Below are 21,050 nucleotides of genomic sequence, written 5' to 3' on the forward strand. Positions count from 1 at the left end.
GCCTTCAGTCCGCCACCAGTCACATGGGTCACTGTCTTTCTTCAGAAGTGGTCCCGCATAGTGAACGAATGGTAGTGCGGCACGTTACGGCCGCATAATATTGAAAATGTACGGTTACATGATCGCCAACAGCGCTGCACGTCGGAGATACACCAGCAATAAATCATACGTATTGGGGCGCTCGTCGCAAGCAGATATCGTGCCTCCGTGTACTTACGATGTTTATCGCTCCTCTCGGCAACGTTTTTAGCTGTACGAACGCAGCAGAAATGTGGAGGACGAGTTATTTTATGCACGATAATCGAATCGCATATTCAAATTTTTCGAATATTCGAAGTTATCGAATAATCGAAACTTTTCGAATACACGATTTTCGAATCGAATACGAATATTTAGAATGTAATATTCGACGAATATTCGAACCTTTCGAATATTCGCACACCCCTACTTGCAATGCCTCATGTCCAGGGTATAGGTGGTCAATGTATTCTATTCGGAAGTTTGTGCGGACTGTTGCATCTTGTTTGTGCACTGTGTGTAATCGTCGTCCAAGAACTGCAGTTTGCCATATCGCAGTCATGGAAATCTGCAGGGGGAAGGTGAAAAAGGGGCAATTGATTTGCCATGATTGGTACGTAATTTGACGCCGGGACAGCCGGAATTCTGCCAAGTGTGCGGTGCCTGTTATCTACATGACACTCGTACGCGCCCAGGTGCCTTGCCTTGGTTTATTACAGTAATGTAATTATGTAATTAATGTAATCAAAGCGCCTATTGGTATTCCTTGCCTTTCTTCACTACAGTTAATGTAAGTCTTTAATTAACGTAATAATGAAAGGACGAATTCCTTTCCCGGAATTTTCTAACGAAAGTCATCATCAGTTCGTTTTATTGACTTCTTTATTCCTTCCCCCTCTTGTCACGTGACCTGCGGGACGCCTGCTACTACTACTACTACTACTACTACTACTACTACTACTACTACTACTACTACTACTACTACTACTACTACTACTACTAGTAGTAGTAGTACGACGACGACGACGACGACGACGACGGAACAGGCTAGACTAAGACAGCTGCTGCTTCTTAGATATTCTAAGCTTCTTCGCATGTCTAAGCAGAAAGACCTTTACCGCGTTTTCTTCTTTAGCCATATGATGTGCCGCTCTTAGCTGCATCGCCTTGATTCTGCCCACAGGTTGACGGCCTTCGTCCTGCGAATCTTTTGCAAGGCGAGGCGGTACGCCAGCATCGACCCAACCGTCATCGAGAGTGGGATGCTTTGGCTTTCAGCGCAACAGACATTAGACGGCAGCTTCGTCGAAAGGAAGCCTATCATGCACAAAATCATGCTGGTGTGTGCAATACTTTCGTGCGGGCCACAAGCCTGACCGAAACTTTGTAAATAGCGTAGTCAATGTATGTGTTATGTGGTTATCAGCCTATATATCGTAATCATCACCCAGAACCTGGAGTAGCATGTCAGGCGAATAGCCAGGCAAACATCTACAGCTTTTGATTAAAACATTTCTCTTTCTCTCAATACTATGGACACTGTTAGTCTTTCACGCGGCGTTAACAGTACGCTTCTTAGTGGACACTGGCCCATAGTTGGTAACAGCCAATTTAACCTCCTTGGTAACAGCCTACGAAAAAATGGAAGCTCCGCCCACCAAACCGCGGCGAGCCTACCTTTCTCATGTGAAAGACAGTGCATCCTAGCTGGCTTCTGGTAGAACTGTAAGCACTTTTTCTCGGCTAATGTAAATAATACGCATAATAAGAGGTAAAGGTTCTTCGTTACTACCTAAAACATTATTTTGGGCTGAGCACCGGTGCCAGAATTGACCAGGACGTTCAAGATTCAGACCTTAAAGCAGCGACATAAACTTGTGCCTGTATGGGCACAACCGGACTGGAGAAGCGCGCCTCTCCAGTCCGGCCGTGATATGGGAGAGTCAACTATCGGAAACACTCGAAAAATGCTTGACGTCATTAAAAAGAGCGCACGCTATTGGATGGAGCATTTATGCACATTCTCTGTGGGTGGAGCATCGATGGCTGTTGGCGGAGCTAACAGCCATCGATGCTCTAAAGTTGGTCACAACTTATCTAAAGTTGTGACCAACTTTAGATAAGCGCATGCGATGCGCAGATATGTCTAGCATTATACGAAGATAGAACTTGGACAGGATTGTGCGCTTGTCAACGTTCTATTGCAAAGTGAACACCTGCAAGCGAACTGTACATTGCCACGTTATGTTATTTACTTGTTTCAGTTCGCAATATGTTGTTTCATCATTAATTAGTATTTTAGTGATCACGTGAGTCAGTAGGGAAGCCAAATGTAATCATGCAGAATATTTACCTTAAGCTCGCGACGAAATCCCCAGTCCTTGCACGAGCCCCCACATCTCTCCGTCCCAATACCGCATATCCTAGCAGCCCTCGTTATTGGCCGCATTTTTTCTAGCCTAGTGTAGAGTGAAGCAATGACAGATTGGTTTGGCGCAGTCACCATGTGTCACGGACGCTCTAAGCTTCACCGCCACCCTCACCGCCAGCAGCCACGAGCTCCGAGTATCGTGTTTCAATCGCCGAGCACTGTCACCACCTAGACAAGAGAAGGCCTGCGCACTCCCTCCGTGACGTCACAGACCATGCCCGATGGAAAGGGACGACGCTATGAGCCCGTGGCTGCTGCCGGGCTGAGAGCGCCCCTGTCGCGTGTGCAGCGTCGACTGACCGAGTGCGTCCGCTGCTGCCACTGCATGAACGCGCAAACTGCGACCGGGCGATAGCGTCCGTGTCCGTCGGGCAAGGTCTGTGACGTCACGGAGGGAGTGCGCAGGCCTTCTCTTGTACTGTACGCTATAAGTGAATATGGCAAAAAACGCCTGAATTGCACCTCCTCCCCCCCCTCCCCCCCACATCATGCTTCTCCTTTACAAAGACAGCCGCATGTAAGCGCGCTTACAATGTGGCCTACAAAGCCATAAATGTTGATGCATTCGTTTCAATTGCAGGGAGGTGTCCGTGGCGCCGTGCCCATGACGGCCTTCGTGCTGCTCACATTCAACGAGTGTATGCGCCCTCCCAGCGGCGTAGCGTACGACAAGTACGACATTTACTCGGCCAAAAACAAAAGGGTAATTATCACGACTACCCACACTCGCTTATTGGTGGCTGTGTCATAGGCGTGCGCATGGTTCTCCAATGAAAGGGGGGGGGGGGGCAAGTTTGACCGCAGCCCCTCTCCCGTTGATCTATCCCGAAAGAAATAAGCTCTGCAATAGACGCAAACACGAAATGAAGCGATGACGTGCTTTTCCCGAATTCCTTGCATTGGTCCCCGGCTTTCCCGGGTAAAGATGGGAAGGGAACAGATCTTTCAATTTAACATCAGGGGTCGTTGGTTGCCATTAACGTCAAAAAACATGCGTAACCATAACCCTGCGCATTAAAAAATGACGCGAAAAATCGACTAAGTAAAGTTACGGAGCAGAATTGGCACCCCACCTTGCTAAAAGGGCCGCCCCCTCCACCACCCCACCCATCCTGTGCGCACGCCAATGGGCTGTACACTAGATCGCTATGTTGACAGTGCCCGACAGCGAAATTACACTTCATGGAATATACGTAAATCGTGCTAATATTCCACTTGTTTGTAGCGACTTACACATTCCAAGCAAACTGTTCGTTTCTTTGGGGACCTCGCTGTTGCCCGATTTTTCTTTCCTGCAAGGAAATTACGACGTCCTTCCGGCAGTGGTCTTACATGAGTTGCATCATGGTTGGTTCCATCACGTTGCTCTCGCCGCATTACGGAGGTGTCGGCTCTTGTTCTAACATTGCCTGCATATCGATACAGACAATGCTATTCAAATTATTTACTCTTTATCTTACAAAACAACACTGAAATAATTTTTCGGGTCTGCAGCTTGGACGGCGGACTGCCGTTCGGCGGTGTACAGCTTGGACGCGCCACTGAGACCATGCGGACTCAACGCACCGTTTCTAATGCTGCATGCGGTGCGGCACTGCGATGAGCATGATATGAATGTAACTTTTACGGAAACGTGGAATCGCATAACATACTAAAGTGAACTGTAACGCAACAACACCCCCACGTGTAAACACTCCCAAATTTAAATGCACAGATATACCCAATAAAGTGGACGGGAGTACGACTGCCGCCGTGTTATTCGAAGGTTGCAGGTTCGGTCCCTGCCGGCGGTAAGTTGTCTTTTCGTTCACTGTAATTTCTTAACATTTGTATCTTAATTACTACAAATAACGTCCCTTATTCTTTCCTTGGCTTTAGTGCCTGTTGGTTCTCATCAATGTTGCGTCGAATAAGCAGAACAGTGTTAAACATTAATCGCACGTATACTCTCCGGCCTATAAAGTACAAATTTAATCTGTTCAACTGAAGCGATGTCACAAGTACTAGAAAAAAACAAAAGAAAAACAGTTCGAAAGAGTTCAGTTGTATTGCCTCCCCGAGTAAAAAAAAAAAAAAAGCAGAAGTAGTACAAGACATTGTGCATCATGACGATATACATCGTGACATTGTACATCATGACGCTAACACTGAAACGTCGTCCGTCCGAACATGTTGCCAGATGTCGCGGCGTTCACTTTCAAACGCCGCAAGCGTCCTACCCAGCGACCTGGGTTTCCCCGGCCTACCCATGATGTCCGATGTGGAAGACGTACCGGAGATCGACATGAGCGATGATGATATATGGCCCGACTGGATGGAGGCTACGACTCGTCCGATAGAGGCAGAATACGACTCGCCCGATTCCATGGTGGAGGAGACCGGTGACGAGTCTCAAGTAAGGGATCTCTTATGATGCATGAGGAGTGGAAGGTCTGACAGGGCCTTAGAACTGATCGTGTCGTAGGGCGTTCATATAGGACCTGAACACGACGATTTTCTTTCGAGAAATGCTCCTACACATGCACGCTCGTTGAGGAATCGTCCGTGCAGAACTGCAAAGCGGGTTTTTACTACCGGTGTCGGCTATTTCTCGTTGCTTCCAAACGGGAAGATGTCAGCTTAGGACCACCGAATTTCGATGTTTTACGTCAAGATTGTTATGCTGTGCTGACTTGGAGCATTATGCTGGAACCACTGGCGTGATAAACAAGCGTTATTCTTGAAGACTTGAACAAGAAGAGCGAGATTTCACCGAATGCTTTGGAAGTCGGCAAGTCATGCTTTCCGCAGAAGTTGCGGAAAGTTCGCGACGCAACCTGTGGCATAAAGTGAAGCGAACAGACGTGAATGAAGAAATTACGTGGACGTGACGACAACTGAATGGTGCCTCTGGAATGGACAAGTCCAGATCAGGCGGCCTGCAACGTGGGTTGCGGAGCTGCAAGTCATTATCAGCAGATTTTAATTGCTCAGTTGCAGCTTTTCCACCAGCTTTTTATTGTTCAGTGTGGGACTGTCGGCGATCGCCCCCATCTTCCATTCAATGCCCTACGAAATTTATAATCTGTCATACAAGAATAATAACTCACAGGGTCTCTTATGCATTCACCTAAGACTACTCGAAGCGGAAGGCCATCTTTTTTTCTTTTCAGTCGATGTACTGAACCTCCCCCGGCCCCCTCCGAAAGCTTTCTGCACCTCAACTGGATTTGCACTGCCTCTGATAGGCCCACCTCTGACCAAGCGACTATGCCACGAGATGACGTCATCCAGTGTCACAAATGTTGATTGTAAAAAATTTCGTTGATATGTGACGTCATGAGGATGGCATATGGTGACGTCATCACTTAGTAACTTTCTGCATCACTTGTGTTGACGCCGACGGTCATCTTTAAAGTTTGATGAGACATCTAAGGCTTTAGCCTTAATAGCTGCATCCCTTGCGTTTTTATTCGTCTGACACCCATGTAATGGCTCCAGAAATATTCCTGAAATGGTTATGCAACTGTTTCTGGTATAAAAGGCAGAGGTTCAGCGAAAGATGGAAGCTTGAAGAGATGAAAAATTCGTGAACACTGTGTCACTGGAGCCGATGTTTCGACGAGCTGCAGCCTTGAAGAAGGCAAGTCCGCTTGTCGAAACGTCAGCTCCAACGACATCGCCGTATTCATGAATTCTTCATATAATTCTGCTACAGACCTTTAGTTACCTGCACCGATTCTGTTATTCAACCTCTCATAGGTTGCCTGTCAACTTCTTTAAAATTACTCGACCTGCCCGAATCACAGAATGAAAAGACAACGCAGGAACGAATATTGGGAGCCCTGAATGTTGCAGTGCAAAACGTAGTAACGCGATACACGCACTATGTCTGAAAGCGTAAAACCAGTTCAACGCAGTGAAAGTTGTCGAAGCAGCGAAGCGTTCTCGTGCCAACTTCCGCTGCCGCTCGCGACGAGCGGCTTTTCCCTCGGGCGTACGAGAACTCTTGCCCATCTTCGGAAAGGGCGAGGCGCACATAAACACCGGTCTTATACCCATAGCCGGTCGCCTAGTTTCCACCGAGCCTCTCCTCCCCGCGGCCAGCGCGGTCTCGAATTGGTTACCGCCTATCCAGTGCGCCTCTCCGGCCAACGTCACATAGAAATACAGCTTCATCCGCGACCGAGGTAGTTGTGCCATCTACGGTTGTATCTGGAAGCCGGAGCGTGACACGACGGACACTCATCTGTCGTCAAGTCCAGCCCTAGAACAGTTCCGCTGTTAAAACTAAGCCGACGCTCCACTGACCGAACTCACGATTTGTGCAAGCCTTTTTTTTGGCATGTTCATGGACTGAAGGAAACGATGGCTTCAGAAATGTTTCCTTTCGGTGACCGTAGGTAAAACAGCTGCTCATGTTTCCATGTGTGCCTGACATCATCCCATGTCCATGTGTCCTGACATCATCATAACATCCATGCAGGGACGGATCCAGCCACTCGTTTTGAAGGGCGGTCGCTTTAAGTAACACCGGAGGAGGAGGGGGGGGGGGGGAGTCCTGACTCCTTTGTTTTTAGTAGTTCCTATTATCACAAGAACCCCATCACAGAGTAAATACTGTTAAAGTGGGCTCACAGGGTCCCACTCCTTTGTTATAATCGGTTTTCTAATCATAATAAATTGGAAGAATTAAAACAAATTACGGGCTACCACACTCTAGATATAGGCACATTTTGCTGTGCTAAGCTTTTGTTAGGAATGGGGTTGAGTGGCCAGTGCGAACACGGGCTGGAGGCAGTGAAGAGAGGGGGGGGGGGGGGCGATCGCTTTACCGCACCCCTTCTGAATCCGCCACTGCATCCATTTCTCCTGACATCCATGTGTGCCTGACATCATCACGAGACGCTCGAAGTAATCGGACATAGAAAATCTATTTCAGAAGCGGAAGAGGAAAGAATGACACAGGAACTTCGTTATTGTCCTAACTCAAGACGCACGTAGGTAAGAAAAAAGGGTAAACGAAATTCAAGGCCCGGAAGTTGGAACTATCTACAGAGGAATGATATTAATGAGAAGAGAAAGGTTAAGCAAGAACAGTTAAGAGAACAGAGAACAGTTAAAGGGAACCGACAACTGGCCAGAACGTGTGATAAATAAAAAGGCCATGAAATATAGTGACAGATTCCAGCAGCCTTTTCGCATTGTATGATTTATCGTGTTTAAATCTTGTTTAAAAGTAGCAAAAAACCGGTATGTCGCGACGCCTAGCGGAAGAGCCTTGAAGCTGGATTATGTAGTCGATCACTTTGCTGTACGTAGTCACGTAGTTTATTGCTGTTATGCGCGCCATGATTAGACCTGAAAATTAGGGTATGTATATTATTGTCTATCCCCGCTCTATATTGTGCTTACGCGGTAAAAGTTGCACGTTGAGAAGCGGCGCTGCCTTCGCAGTAGCCAGTGGAACATGTCAAGCCGTGGCGCATGCGCGCGGAGTGCACGCATGGGCAGCAAACTGCCGTACTTGAACATGAACCGCCCTCGCGCTCACTGTTTGTAGCATGTGTTGTCAGTTGTGTATACGACCTCATATACGCCGCAAATATAGAAGTTCCGGTTACAAATGTTTCACGGCTTTTTCCACGTGACCATCCCGTGATTATTCACTCGCACCGGTAAGCTTTCCGTTGCACTAAAGACAATAGACACCATACAAATTGGTTGTCGGGCCCTTTAAGTACGGGGTCATGCTGCAGTCAGAGCCCGTCAACGGAAGAATCAGTTATTGAAGTATCGTAGTTTAGAAGAAAAAAAAATGCAGCCTTGCAAATGGCGGCGATGAACTGTTGCTTGCAACAGATTTATGTAAATGAGCTAATGTCCTTTGACCCGCGTGTTATCGTTCGGACTGTGCAAGAACTGGGCGCTCCTCATAATGACGTCCACAGAAAACATATTGCAGCTCTTATCCACTCTGGGTTTAATTTTAGTTTCGGAATGAAGTAATCTAACCATCCTTCGCCAATATTTTTTTTTTTTTAGTTAGGCGCAAAGGTGCACATGGTGGACTGCATACACAGAAGCGGCCCTGTGCACTTATATTTTATATTTAAATGCAGCAAACCAAAGATCGATTAAGCACTTCGTTAATACCTCGGTTCTCATTCGATGTCCTGGTGCTCTGAGCTGATGCAATATAAAACTAAAAGCATTATGATAAATGAAATGAACGTTACCCTATTACGACGGCTAATGATAGGCTACTGTCATGAAGGCGCAGTTCTTAAATGTCATTAGCTGAAGAAATGGAAGACACCACAGGTATTTATTATCTACATATATTTATGAACCGCGGTGTATTTAAAAGTGACCTCAGGACTGTAGAGTGGTAGGATATTAGCTTAGCGACGTCGATAATTGAAATAGTCTGCACGCGTAATCATTTGGTAATAGCATGGTTGTGAATGCGTTACCCATTGCGGAATACCACTTTATGCCGTTGGCCAAACTTTCTTGGTTTACATAAGTTTCGAAATTTCAAAATTGTCTTTATTAATATTAGCTTGTGTAACCCCACTTTTTTTTATTGACCGGGCTGTGAGAGTGAATAAACTGAGTAAATGAAACTAAATCACTAGACAAATGCGAACACATTTCGTATACTTAACCCCATTGAAAATATTTAACCCCGCTGAGCTTACTCTAGTGTTTCGCTTAAGTGTGCCTGCAAGTGTTCGTTTTTGAACCTCTCTAAGACCTACTTCCAGATACTGGGGCGCACCGCTGAGCTGGCCCTCAACTACCTGCGGGAGCGCGCTTTCGAGAACGACGAGCCTTACGTGGCGGCACTCGTGGCGTACGCGCTCAGCCAGTCCAACAGCAGCGAGAAGTACGCTGCCCTGTCGGCGCTCAAGGACAGGCTCATCTACGATCCCAGTGAGTAACCACGCCACATCCCTTTGTCGAAGTCGGCTTCGAATGCACCGGCTGTGTTGGTGACAGTGGCGTAGCCAGAAATCTTTCGCAGGGGGGAGGGGGGGGGAAAGGGATTCAACAATTCTAGATGTATGTTCGTGAGTGAGTTTGTATGTGTGCATAAGGACACGTCTGCGCTTATGGTGATTGTGTTGCGCAGCACATCTATAACTCTTGTTGGTGGATATAGATCAAGCCGGGAAAACCATAGCGCACATGAGGCTCTACTTCTCCTTTTCAATTTTTTTTCTTTTTTTTGCAAAACATGAGGGATATTTGATGGCTCTCGAGCGTGCATCAGCCGCAGCACGTCGTGAGCTCTATCACAAGGCAATGTATGGAGGTGTCGCTGGAGCCGAAGTTTCAACAGGTGGTCTTTACTTCTTCAAGGCAGCAACTGCCTACCTTAGCGCGTTGTATGGATGAGCGTCGTAACCAAAAATTGGGGGACCCGTAAGCTTCGCCTTTAAGAGTTGAACGCGATAGTGAAATTCGGCCCCTAGTGCGCACTTCAACCACTAAGTGCATGGAAAACATAAAAAGGAGCATGGCCTCCGAGATGGCGGGGACGCCGCGCGCCCGCCATCTTGGAGGCCATAAAAGGAGACGTTGGCTTGATATATTTTCTGCTAGATGGACATAGTTGTCCATTTTTAGAGCTTTTTGAAAGTTCGTGTGTGTCTTTAGCGGCGATGGCTGCACTATCCCGGCTTTTTTTGAAGCATAGCGTCGCGCAAAAAACGTAGTTTGATGGCTTCGCCAATGCGCCTACAAATCGCCGAATGGGCTCATTTTCGTCGTGACACCTGTCGAACAAAATGCGTTAAGGAGACTCCTTCCACAATATTGCATTGATGTACTGTTTTTTCCCGAAACAGTTGCAAGTAACATTGTGGTCTTGTGGTAGGACACCTGCTTGCCACGCAAACTGCCCGGGTTCGATCATCAATGGGACCGAAGATTTTTATTGTTTATTTTATTTGCATCTTTCTTGATTTTTTTGTCACGGACGGTTTTTCGCTCTCAAGCGACGTAGCGACGCCGACACCGACGGCGGCATTTCTGCGAAACGAGCTCTCTAACGCTATCGCGTTAAAACAGAAGAGTAGGAGAGGGTACGAAGCATATACGTACACGCACTAAGGAGGACAGCTGCTGTCTTGAAGAAGGCAAAACCACTTGTCGAAACGTTGGCTGCCACGACACCCGTGTTCCAGGATTGTTCACCTCTTTATGCTTCCATCTTCCCATGGACGTCTGCAGTATGGAGATGACATTTTACAACGAAAGCTGTTATGAGATCACAACAGCCTTTTTTTGGCGCCATAGTTGTCCGCCTCCAATGTCCGTAACTGCTATCGCACGGAATAAAAAAAATGAAATGAGAAAAAAAAAATATCCAGGCTCGGATGGGATTTGAACCTGGGCCCTCTGCGTAGCGGTCGAGTATTCTAACGCGGAGTCACGCCGGCGCTTGAAACTCCTTCGCAAAAAAGACCCAATACAGGCGTCATGTCCCGCAAGAAATCGCGCTAACATATTTAATATAGCGTGGTAGAAGAGCAAATTACAACCAGGCGTCACACAATGTGAATTGCGTAACGAGGGTGTGATTGAAAGCAAATGCCTCTGCCATGATGCTTCATCGTCATCAGGCACAGCATCAACAAAGTCCACATAACAAAGTCCACAGCAGCTACCACGCTTCTCCGCAGAATGACCAATAATGGCATAGTGGATGCTTCCCTATATACCTAACAAGAATTATATGGCGTAGTGGGTACTTTGCAAGTGTACTTGTATTAGATGCCCCAACAGAGCTTACAAACTGCTCTAGAAATGCCGCTTCTTCCAGCTTTTGCTGTGACTGTGCTGCGTGTTCAGCGCAGGCCTGTAAATTTTCGTTTTTTCGCAGTGTTGAGCACGAGAAGCACGGGCACCGAGCCGAGTGCGCTTGTCGTGGAAGGCACCGCGTACGCTCTGTTGACGCTGCTGGCGCACAACGAGGTTGAGACGGCCAAGACGATCGTCAACTGGCTGAACACGCACCGCTCGGCCTCCGGGTCGTTCGCATCGACTCAAGTGAGTAGCACAAGGCGTCACAGAATGCGAATTGCGTAACGAGTGGGTGGTTTAAGGGCTCAGCCGTAATCCATCGTCATCAGGCACAGCATCAACAAAGTGCACATAATGTCTTGCAGACACGATACAGGTACCTCACTTCTCCGCAGAATGATGACTCATGACATAGCTGGTACCTCCCTACTTCGCAAGATTATGATTTATGGCGCAGTGGATATCTTGCAACCTTTACTTTTAGTAGTCACCCCTATATAGAGTGTACAACGCGCTTTAGGAAGGCCTCTCCTCCAGATTTCGCTGTGACTGGGCTGCGTGTTCTGCGCAGTCCTGGTATTTTTACCGCTATTATCAGACTTAACACTAACTGGATGAACATGAAGTGTCCCTTGATTGTTTGACTTAAGAAGGGAAGTAAGTAATTACGTTGGTACAAAAGTCGCGCACAACATTTTAAAACTTTCACGCAGAGATGTCGCAGTTAAACGCACTGCGTGGCACCATCGTTTCAGCGATTCGCTTGAAACAGGACAGTTTAAGACTACCACTCATCCACGCCGTCGTCATCATCATCATGATAATCATCATCATCACCATTCTGACCACGCCCACTGCAGGACAAAGGCTTCTCCCATGTTTAACCAATCAACTCGGTCTGGTGCTTGCTGCTGTTATGCCAGGGCTCCCAACCCAAACTTCCTTGGTTCGACAAGGAATTCAAGCTGGTAAAACGTCTGACGCAACCAGCGTCGACACCCGCTGATGCAACGAAGCGGGAGTCTTACGCAATCCCCGGCAACTCCGGCGATGAGGCTGACTCAACCAGCGTCAACACCAGCTGATGCAACGAGGCGGGAGCCTTACGCAATCCCCGGCAACTCCGGCGCTGCGCCGGACGCAACCGACGGAAATCTCTCCCGCAACGTGCGGCAAGCCCTCCTCCCCGCGGATCCGGTTCGAGCCAGCGACCAACGGCGGTTCCTGATTGGAGGCTTCGCACTACTGGCTGATGCAAGGGGTCGGCCAGGGCTATAAAAGAACCAAGCTGCGCGGGGGGACAGCGAGACAGCGAACGAAGAAATCGCGGGTCGTCGTCGCACCGCTGTGCGAGCCCAATAAGCTGTCGGCCCCAGCGCCGAATATGTAACGCCTCTGTATATATGTATATAAATTTGCCTTAACTCACCGTCGCCTTGATCGCTCCGTCTATCAGCTCTGCGCAGAAGCAGTCGCAAGCTAAGACACCCGTTTCCCAACAGTGGATGGCAGCTGCGGGATCGGCCGGCGTCAGCTACCTCGATGCGGTGAGTGCCTGATGTTTTCCCTTCAGTTCACCAGACTTCTCTAGCACAGGTTATCGTAGTTTAGAGAAGGTTGTGTGAAGCATTGGAGTGAGCTTTGATTGTTTCGAGCCAAGTCGGAGCGCTTTGAAACCAAAGTTAACGCGGAGGGTGTAAACACGGCAGGTTGAGAATTGCTTGCGTGTCTTTCTAGTAGACTTATAGGGGATACGGCAAGTAGATTCTAACGAGGGCAAATAGCAAGAGGCTAGTGTGAACGATGGAGAACCTTAAAGTGAAGGAACTCATCGAAATTTGTGAAGAACTCGGCCTTACGCTGGGCCGTGCGAAGCGAAAGCAAGCGATCCTTGAGATCATGCAGAAGGAGGGAGTAACGGCTGAGGAAGTCGATGAGGCCTGGGCGGATATCAAAGAACGCCGCGAGGAGGCCGAAAGACGAGAACTTCGTGAGCGTGAAGAGGCGGAAAGGCGAGAACGCCGCGAGCGCGAGGAACGCGAAGAGCGCCTCGAGATGAAAAGAATAGAATTGGCGCTCCGTCAGTGTTCGCAAGCGCCTAGCGTAGCTTCTGCGACGGTTCAGGCTAGTGGACATAGAATTCGGGACCAACTGCCACCGTTCGTAGTGGGCGAGGACATGGCGAAGTATCTCGTGAAGTTCGAACACGTCTGCGATAAGAATGGCATCGAGCGGTCTCTTTGGGCACAGAACCTGTTAGCTCTACTTCCCGGAGAAGTATCCGACGTGATAACGTGCTTGTCGAGGGAGGCGTTTGAGAGCTATGACGAGGTTAAGGAGGCTCTGTTGAGAAGATATAAATTGTCACCCGAGGCTTTCCGGCAAAGGTTCCGGTATGCAAAAAGGGGGAATGAGTCACACGTTGACTTCGCGTTTCGTCTTAAAGCCGATTTAATTGAATAGCTCAAGGGCGAAGATGTCTATGACGATCGCGATAAAGTGGTAGAGTGCATAGCATTGGAGCAATTCTACCGCTGTATCGAGGATGATGTCAAGCTTTGGCTGCAGGATAAGCTTGGAGAAGTACAGCTAAACAAGGCAGCAGAGTTAGCTGAAGAGTACTACACTCGTAGAAACTTGCACAGTAGGGCCGTGCGTGTTGAAAAAGCTGAGAGAAAAGAGGGCTTTTCAAAAAAACCTGATGACCGGAAACATGCTCCGCACCGTAATTTTAGAAGAGACCCGTCTTTTACGAAGGAGACTGTGAGGGAAGGGCAAACGGAAGCGCAGAAGTCGAGTGAGCTTCCCAAAGAGCGCACTGATGCTACACGGGCGTTTGAGTCACGGAAGCCGCTAATCTGTTACAAGTGCAAAAAAGAAGGGCACATCGCGGTAAATTGTAAACAAAAGGTTGCTTTCGCAACGATCCGTGAATCAGAAAAGAACATGCGGTTGTTAGAACCGTATATTCAGGAGATTAGCGTCAATGGGAAAACGTGTCGAGCACTTCGAGACTCAGCGGCAACTATGGACGTTGTCCATCCTTCATTAGTGTCTCCGAACGACTTGACAGAAGAATGCGCATGGATCAGGCAAGTCGCCGAGGAGCAGAGCACTTGCTTGCCGATCGCTACGGTGATCATTGAAGGCTCTTTCGGTAAGCTTCACACCGAAGCGGCTGTGTCTGCTGCTCTCCCAGATTGTTTTCCTTATCTTTTTTCGAACAACTCGGAGCAGCTTCTCAAAGAGCAGGGTAAATCGTTCTTTCCCAGCGTTGCGTACATGGCCCTCACGCGATCGCAAGCGCGGAAGCTTTCACAGGAACTTGATCTCGTTCCATGTAGTACGCCACCACCGGCAAAAGCGGCCGAGCTGCGTGACCTTGGCAGCGAGTCGAGCGAGCCTCGGACAGAAAACTCTCGGGGTGGGTTACTCGAGCCGCCGGCAGCTGAAGCGGGTAGCGTCGTCTCCGTCGGCGGAGAAACCGAAGTGGCGCCGTTGGGCGAGGCGGGCAATACGCTCAAGCCTGTAGCTGAAAGTTGGTGTGAGCTGTCGAGGGTTGATCGAGCGACGCTCATTCGAGAGCAGCGTGAGGACATCTCGATAAAAACGGAACGCGTAAAAGTGAGAGTAAAGAAAAAGAATGCTTCAGAGGACGAAGGAGCACAAGTTCTGACTTCTAGCGATGTAAGCGAAAGGGGTTCTGAGGTGATGTTGGAACAGTTGAACCTGGAGCCAAGGTTAAGTCAAGTCCAGAAGGAGGACTTGAGAAAGAGTGTTTCTGAGTTTAAAGACGTGTTTTCCAGCCGTCCCGGAAAAACGACGGTTATTAAGCACGACATCGAGCTCACATGTGAGGAACCAATCCGTAGTAAGCCATATCGATGTTCCCCTGTGCAGAAGCAGAGCATGAAGGAGGAAATCGATAGAATGCTTGAGTTGGGAGTCATAGTACCGGGTGAGAGTGACTATACATCTCCTCTAATCTTGGTTCAAGTGCCGGGAAAGGATCCTAGGCCATGCATCGATTATCGGCGCCTTAACGCCATAACTCGAGACCAGACCTATCCGATACCAAATCTAGAGGAAAGGGTGGAAACAGTGTCAAAGTCAAACTACATTTCCACGCTAGACCTCGTGCGAGGTTATTGGCAGGTCCCTCTTACCGAGCGTGCTAGCCGCTACGCCGCGTTCGTTTCTCCATTCGGAACGTATCGTCCCCTTATGCTGAGTTTTGGACTGAAAAATGCGCCTTATTGCTTTTCGGGTCTAATGGACCGCGTTCTTAATGGCCTGTCCGAGTTCGCACTGCCGTATCTCGACGATGTCGCCATCTTCTCGAACACCTGGGAAGAACATGTCGAACATTTACGAGTCGTGCTGAACAAGTTGAAAGAAGCGGGTCTTACAGCGAAACCTGCTAAATGTCACCTAGGATGCGGCGAGGTGTCTTACCTGGGACACGTTGTGGGGCGTGGCCGGCGTCGACCTTCAGAGATCAAGGTAGCCGCCGTCGTGAACTATCCACGACCAACCACCAAGTCTGAGATAAGGGCTTTCTTAGGACTAGCGGGATACTATCAGCATTATGTGCAAAACTACTCTACCATTGCCAGCCCTCTAATTGACGCACTTCGAAAGTCGGAGCCAGTTAAAGTGACATGGGACTCGGAGAAAGAGAATGCGTTTTGCAAACTTAAACAAGCCTTAAGCGAAAAACCCGTTCTCATGGCGCCTGACTTTTCCAAGAGCTTTATCATTCAGTGCGACGCGAGTGATCGCGGAATGGGAGCTATATTGTGCCAGGAAGATGACACTGGTCACGAAAGACCAGTTTTGTATTTAAGCCGAAAACTGAGCTGCAGGGAAGAGGCATATAGTACCTCTGAAAAGGAATGTGCCTGCCTCGTGTGGGCCGTTCAAAAGCTGGCCTGTTACGTCTCCGGTTCCAAGTTTGTGGTCGAAACGGACCACTGTCCTCTAACCTGGTTGAATAACATGTCGTCCAAAAGCGGCCGGTTATTAAGGTGGAGCATGATACTCCAACAGCACAACTTGAACGTTCGTTACAAGAAAGGAAAGCTAAACGCGAACGCAGACGCACTGAGTCGCGCGTTCTAATCAGTGCCGTCTTCGGCTATCCTTTCGGTTTTCGCTGGCAAATTGGGGCAAAATTTTGTCCTCATTGCGGCCTCAGCTGAGCGCTTCCGTCCTGAGTGATCTCAAGGGGCCAACGTTATTTTGAATTCTGTTTCATTGCGTTTGTTACACGTGTAATATTTTGAGTTCTACTTTTAACAGTTTTGGTGTCCCACATGTGCCTCTTGATAAAGAGGGAACGAAATTTCGACAGAAACGTAGTTAGGAATGTATTATTCTATTTAGGTCTGGTGTTCTGTCGGGTGACCGAGGGCACTTGCTTGTGTCGTGTGTTGTTTGTTGTCGGACCGTTCTTGACAAGTTGCAGAACGATCAACAAGTGCTGATACGAAAGATCGTCAGAAGAGACGAGCAAAGCAAGTCGACGCATTTTGGCGACAAGCCACTGGAGCCGGGATCCGGCCTGGCGACTGGGATCTGTTCACGGAACGAAGCGTGGAGCCAAATGTCCCCATGGCCCTGGAGGTGAACCTGGATGGACCTGGCGAACGAGCGCGCCCGGCATCCGAGCCACGTGGAAGCAGCTCGTCTTACCGGCGCATTGTCTGGCGGCGGGGGTGCTGTTATGCCAGGGCTCCCAACCCAAACTTCCTTGGTTCGACAAGGAATTCAAGCTGGTAAAACGTCTGACGCAACCAGCGTCGACACCCGCTGATGCAACGAAGCGGGAGTCTTACGCAATCCCTGGCAACTCCGGCGATGAGGCTGACTCAACCAGCGTCAACACCAGCTGATGCAACGAGGCGGGAGCCTTACGCAATCCCCGGCAACTCCGGCGCTGCGCCGGACGCAACCGACGGAAATCTCTCCCGCAACGTGCGGCAAGCCCTCCTCCCCGCGGATCCGGTTCGAGCCAGCGACCAACGGCGGTTCCTGATTGGAGGCTTCGCACTACTGGCTGATGCAAGGGGTCGGCCAGGGCTATAAAAGAACCAAGCTGCGCGGGGGGACAGCGAGACAGCGAACGAAGAAATCGCGGGTCGTCGTCGCACCGCTGTGCGAGCCCAATAAGCTGTCGGCCCCAGCGCCGAATATGTAACGCCTCTGTATATATGTATATAAATTTGCCTTAACTCACCGTCGCCTTGATCGCTCCGTCTATCAGCTCTGCGCAGAAGCAGTCGCAAGCTGAGACACCTGTTTCCCAACACTGCCAGCCACCTTATCCCTGGAAACTTCTTAATCTCATCTGTCCAACTAATTTACTGCCTCCCCCTCGCGCGCTTGCCTTCTCTTGGAATCCGGTCTGTTATTCCTTATGACCAGCGGTTATCTTGCGTTCGCGCTACGTGCCTTGCCCATGCCCATTTAATCTGGACAATGGTGTTATGGGCTATCTGCTGCGCCGCCTGACTGTGCCATTACACAATGTCCAGATAGCGCAATCTTCCACGAAGTCCGGATGTTTTGCTTCAGCTGCCGCTATATGACTTTGAAAAAAGATTGTTTTATCCTTTGTTTCAGGACACCGTAGTTGCACTGCAGGCTTTGACGGAATTCGCGCTGAAATCCCGTGAGCCGAATGTTGACCTCACCTGCAATGTCACGCTTAGCAGTCAGCGAAACTTCCAGAGGAGCCTCAGGCTCAAGCGAGACAATGCCGCCATACTGCAACAGCTGGACGTAAGTGTTATTCGCGCCTTACTTTCAACGCTTGGATTTCATGCTCTAACCTTCCGAAAATTGTTAGTTTAGCCGAATTCGCTGTACTACGCTGCATAACGCATTCTTACCATGACTATGATATTAGTGGAATAATCTACAGATTTATTTCGCTCTGTTCTGTCCCATTATCATACTATCTCATAACGGTACTATCTCATAACGTAGAAGGGGTGCCGATCGATAAAAGAAAGAGAAAATCATTACGTCACCCTGACCTAAGGCTCCGAGATTAGGGCAATTCAGGGATTACACGATGACATAGGCAGGCCGATTGTTGAAATTGATCAGTGACGTGACGATTAAGGATAAAGAAATGTCCCCTATTTGCGCTGCATATGAAGTAACCGTATCACGACCCCTATGCGGAAAAGACCGTCGAACGCAGAGGTGTTCGTTTTTGAAAAATCTGCCAAACAAATGTGGCTCGTTTTGAGAAGTTCTTAAAAGCGGCTAAGTCTACTTTTCAAATCATACCCCTATCTTTCATTCCGTTGACGTTAGTCCGAGACTATTTGTGTAGTGCTGTTTTTTTTTGTTGTAATATTGTAAGACGGTGATCTTACATTTATTTTGTACTGCGCGATAGGTGTTCTCTGTAGCAAAATAATTTTATCCGAACAGGAGCCTGTCATTCAGGCGCCTTGGTGCCTTTTGCTCTTACCAATGTATCATTAAGGATACAGAATAAATATTTTTCTTTAAATTACAGAATGTCAGGCTTTCGAATTTTAGAAAAAAGCTTTTTACGCTAGCTGCATGCTATTGTTGATATCTGATTTATGTCGGCTCTATAATCAATACTGAGCAACGAGACGTAAGCCAAATAGTTAGTGTAGCCCAGTAGCGGAATAACATGCATAAGCCGGCGTGCTCTGGGTCATCGGTCAGTGTGTTGCTGGCTGCTAATGTAGCAATCGGTGCTCTCTTCATCACAACGTAGATTCGTGACGTCACGGGAAAAATGTTCGTGAAAGCCAGCGGCACCGGCAGTGGACTGCTGTCCGTCAAGCTGAAGTACAACGTGCTTGTGCCACCTGAGCTTCTGTGCAAGGTAAGCTTTCTACTCTGTGTAGGAGAGCTAATACCCTCACGCACGGGCACAAGTAAAGTACTTGGCAGTAAGCCGCTTTCGGTATCACCAGCGTTGGCCATGACGTCCCCTTACCTAAAAGATGTCCCCCTCCAGTGGCGTAAATCCAGAAGAATCACAAGGGGGGACACACATCTTGCCATGGTAGCCATTTTGTTTTATTAAATATGGATTTTATTTTTATTTATATAAACAAAAAATCATGCTTTGAAACAAAATTTTAAAAACTAGCGTGGGGTCTCAGCTCGCGTAATTGCATTGTTCTATTGAGTCTTCTCTGAACCGGTCGAGCGGCATTTGTGATTTCAATAGTCTGACACACCTGAGGGGTGCTGAACACAGGTACACACAACAATATAAACAGCCATTTCAAAAAGCTGAATACGCTATATTTAACTGTCAAGCAATTCAAGTATATATAATGTTTGAAAGACAAATCTCTAGGGGGGATACATTCAAGGGGTGTCCCCCCCAGCCTGAACACAAGGGGGGTCAGGACCCCCCTGACCCCCCCCCCCCCCCCGCGATTTACGCCAGTGCCCCTACCTAAAGGACTTTAGAGTTCCTGTGTGTCAGGGGTAAAGACTTAATATAGCGAAGATGCTTATTTTCCCGTTTTTGTTTGTTTGTTTCAGTTTAATATAACGGTGCGTGCGGACATCCGAAGTACGAGGGAAAGCAGCGCCAAGTCGTTTGATTTGCCACCTGGTCTCCTCGAAGATCTGCTCGGAGAGTCTAGGAGTGAGTTCTCCGAGCTTTTGCGTCTCGTACCTTCGTGTGACGTGTAGAATTTCAATACACGTTTTTCTTTCCTATTCTAGGGCGTCGCTCGATATCGTCTTGGTTCCAAAGTAAGTAAAATGTGTTTCGCCGTTGCTCACTCACTCACTCACTCACTCACTCACTCACTCACTCACTCCTCACTCACTCACTCACTTCACTCACTCACTCACTCACTCTCACTCCTCACTCACTCACTTCACTCATTCACTCACTCACTCACTCACTCACTCACATCACTCACTCACTCACTCACATCACTCACTCACTCACTCACTCACTCACCTCACTCACTCATCACTCACGCTCACTCACTCACTCACTCACTCACTCACTCACTCACTCACTCACTCACTCATCCACTCACTCACTCACCTCACTCACTCACTCACTCACACTCCACTCACTCACTCACTCCCTCACTCACTCACTCACTCCACTCACTCACTCACTCACTCACTCACTCACTCACTCACTCACTCACTCACTCACTCACTCACTCACTCACTCACTCACTCACTCACTCACTCACTCGGCACAGAGTGCAGCTACATAGGACATTCCTTCGTGCATCGTTCTGTATCGTTATGTATGCATGTTATTGTAATCTTGAGTTGTATGGGCGTGAATAATTATCTTACAAAAGTACAAGCAGCGTAAGTTTTGTGTGGTCCTAATCTGTACAAGCGCCATTCGGATGCGATACTCCGAGTGTATCGGAGAAAAAATTTTAAGCCGCAGCAAACATTTCGTATCGCTGTTTGCTGCAGGTTGGAGGAGGAAACCGTCTACGCCGTCTACGTTCCGCCCCGAGCCGCTTCCAGTCAGATTTTTACGTACGTACGACGCGAGTTGTCACAGTGGTTCGTCCTCTCTGAGTACGATGGGACAGCTGTTATGAAAGAAAGTGGGCTGGTGAATGTGCCGTATCAGATTGCGCATTGTGGATTCAGTCATTACGCACAAGGGAAGCGTACGGTCGATGGAGCAAGCGATTACCTATGAAAGGAATAATTGAAAACCACCCGTTTGTAGCACGAATCTACAACGCAATCCTCATGTAATTCTTCCTGGTCCGGGGATTAAACCCGGAACCAACGCCTTTCCAGGGCG

The 21,050-nt window shown here is 48.4% G+C and overlaps 1 protein-coding gene across 23 annotated transcripts in view; it reads left to right on the plus strand.

Moving 5' to 3' along the window:
• Window positions 1-21,050, plus strand: part of LOC119407057 (complement C3) — a 171,286-nt gene that overhangs the window by 131,859 nt on the left and 18,377 nt on the right. For 4 of the 23 annotated variants that reach the window (XM_049419680.1, XM_049419677.1, XM_049419679.1 and 1 more), the window contains exons 25-33: window positions 1,202-1,358; window positions 3,030-3,152; window positions 9,187-9,367; window positions 11,322-11,488; window positions 17,867-18,025; window positions 19,008-19,118; window positions 19,793-19,898; window positions 19,979-20,008; window positions 20,708-20,773. The exons of 6 other annotated variants lie outside the window; for them this stretch is intronic. In XM_049419680.1, the coding sequence (XP_049275637.1) occupies window positions 1,202-1,358; window positions 3,030-3,152; window positions 9,187-9,367; window positions 11,322-11,488; window positions 17,867-18,025; window positions 19,008-19,118; window positions 19,793-19,898; window positions 19,979-20,008; window positions 20,708-20,773 (1,100 nt within the window). The remainder of the gene's footprint in view (window positions 1-1,201; window positions 1,359-3,029; window positions 3,153-9,186; window positions 9,368-11,321; window positions 11,489-17,866; window positions 18,026-19,007; window positions 19,119-19,792; window positions 19,899-19,978; window positions 20,009-20,707; window positions 20,774-21,050) is intronic. 13 more of the 23 variants (XM_049419665.1, XM_049419681.1, XM_049419685.1 and 10 more) reach the window with 12 other exon arrangements.

This window comes from Rhipicephalus sanguineus, chromosome 10 (genome assembly GCF_013339695.2).
Source record: "Rhipicephalus sanguineus isolate Rsan-2018 chromosome 10, BIME_Rsan_1.4, whole genome shotgun sequence".
Taxonomy (NCBI): domain Eukaryota; kingdom Metazoa; phylum Arthropoda; class Arachnida; order Ixodida; family Ixodidae; genus Rhipicephalus; species Rhipicephalus sanguineus.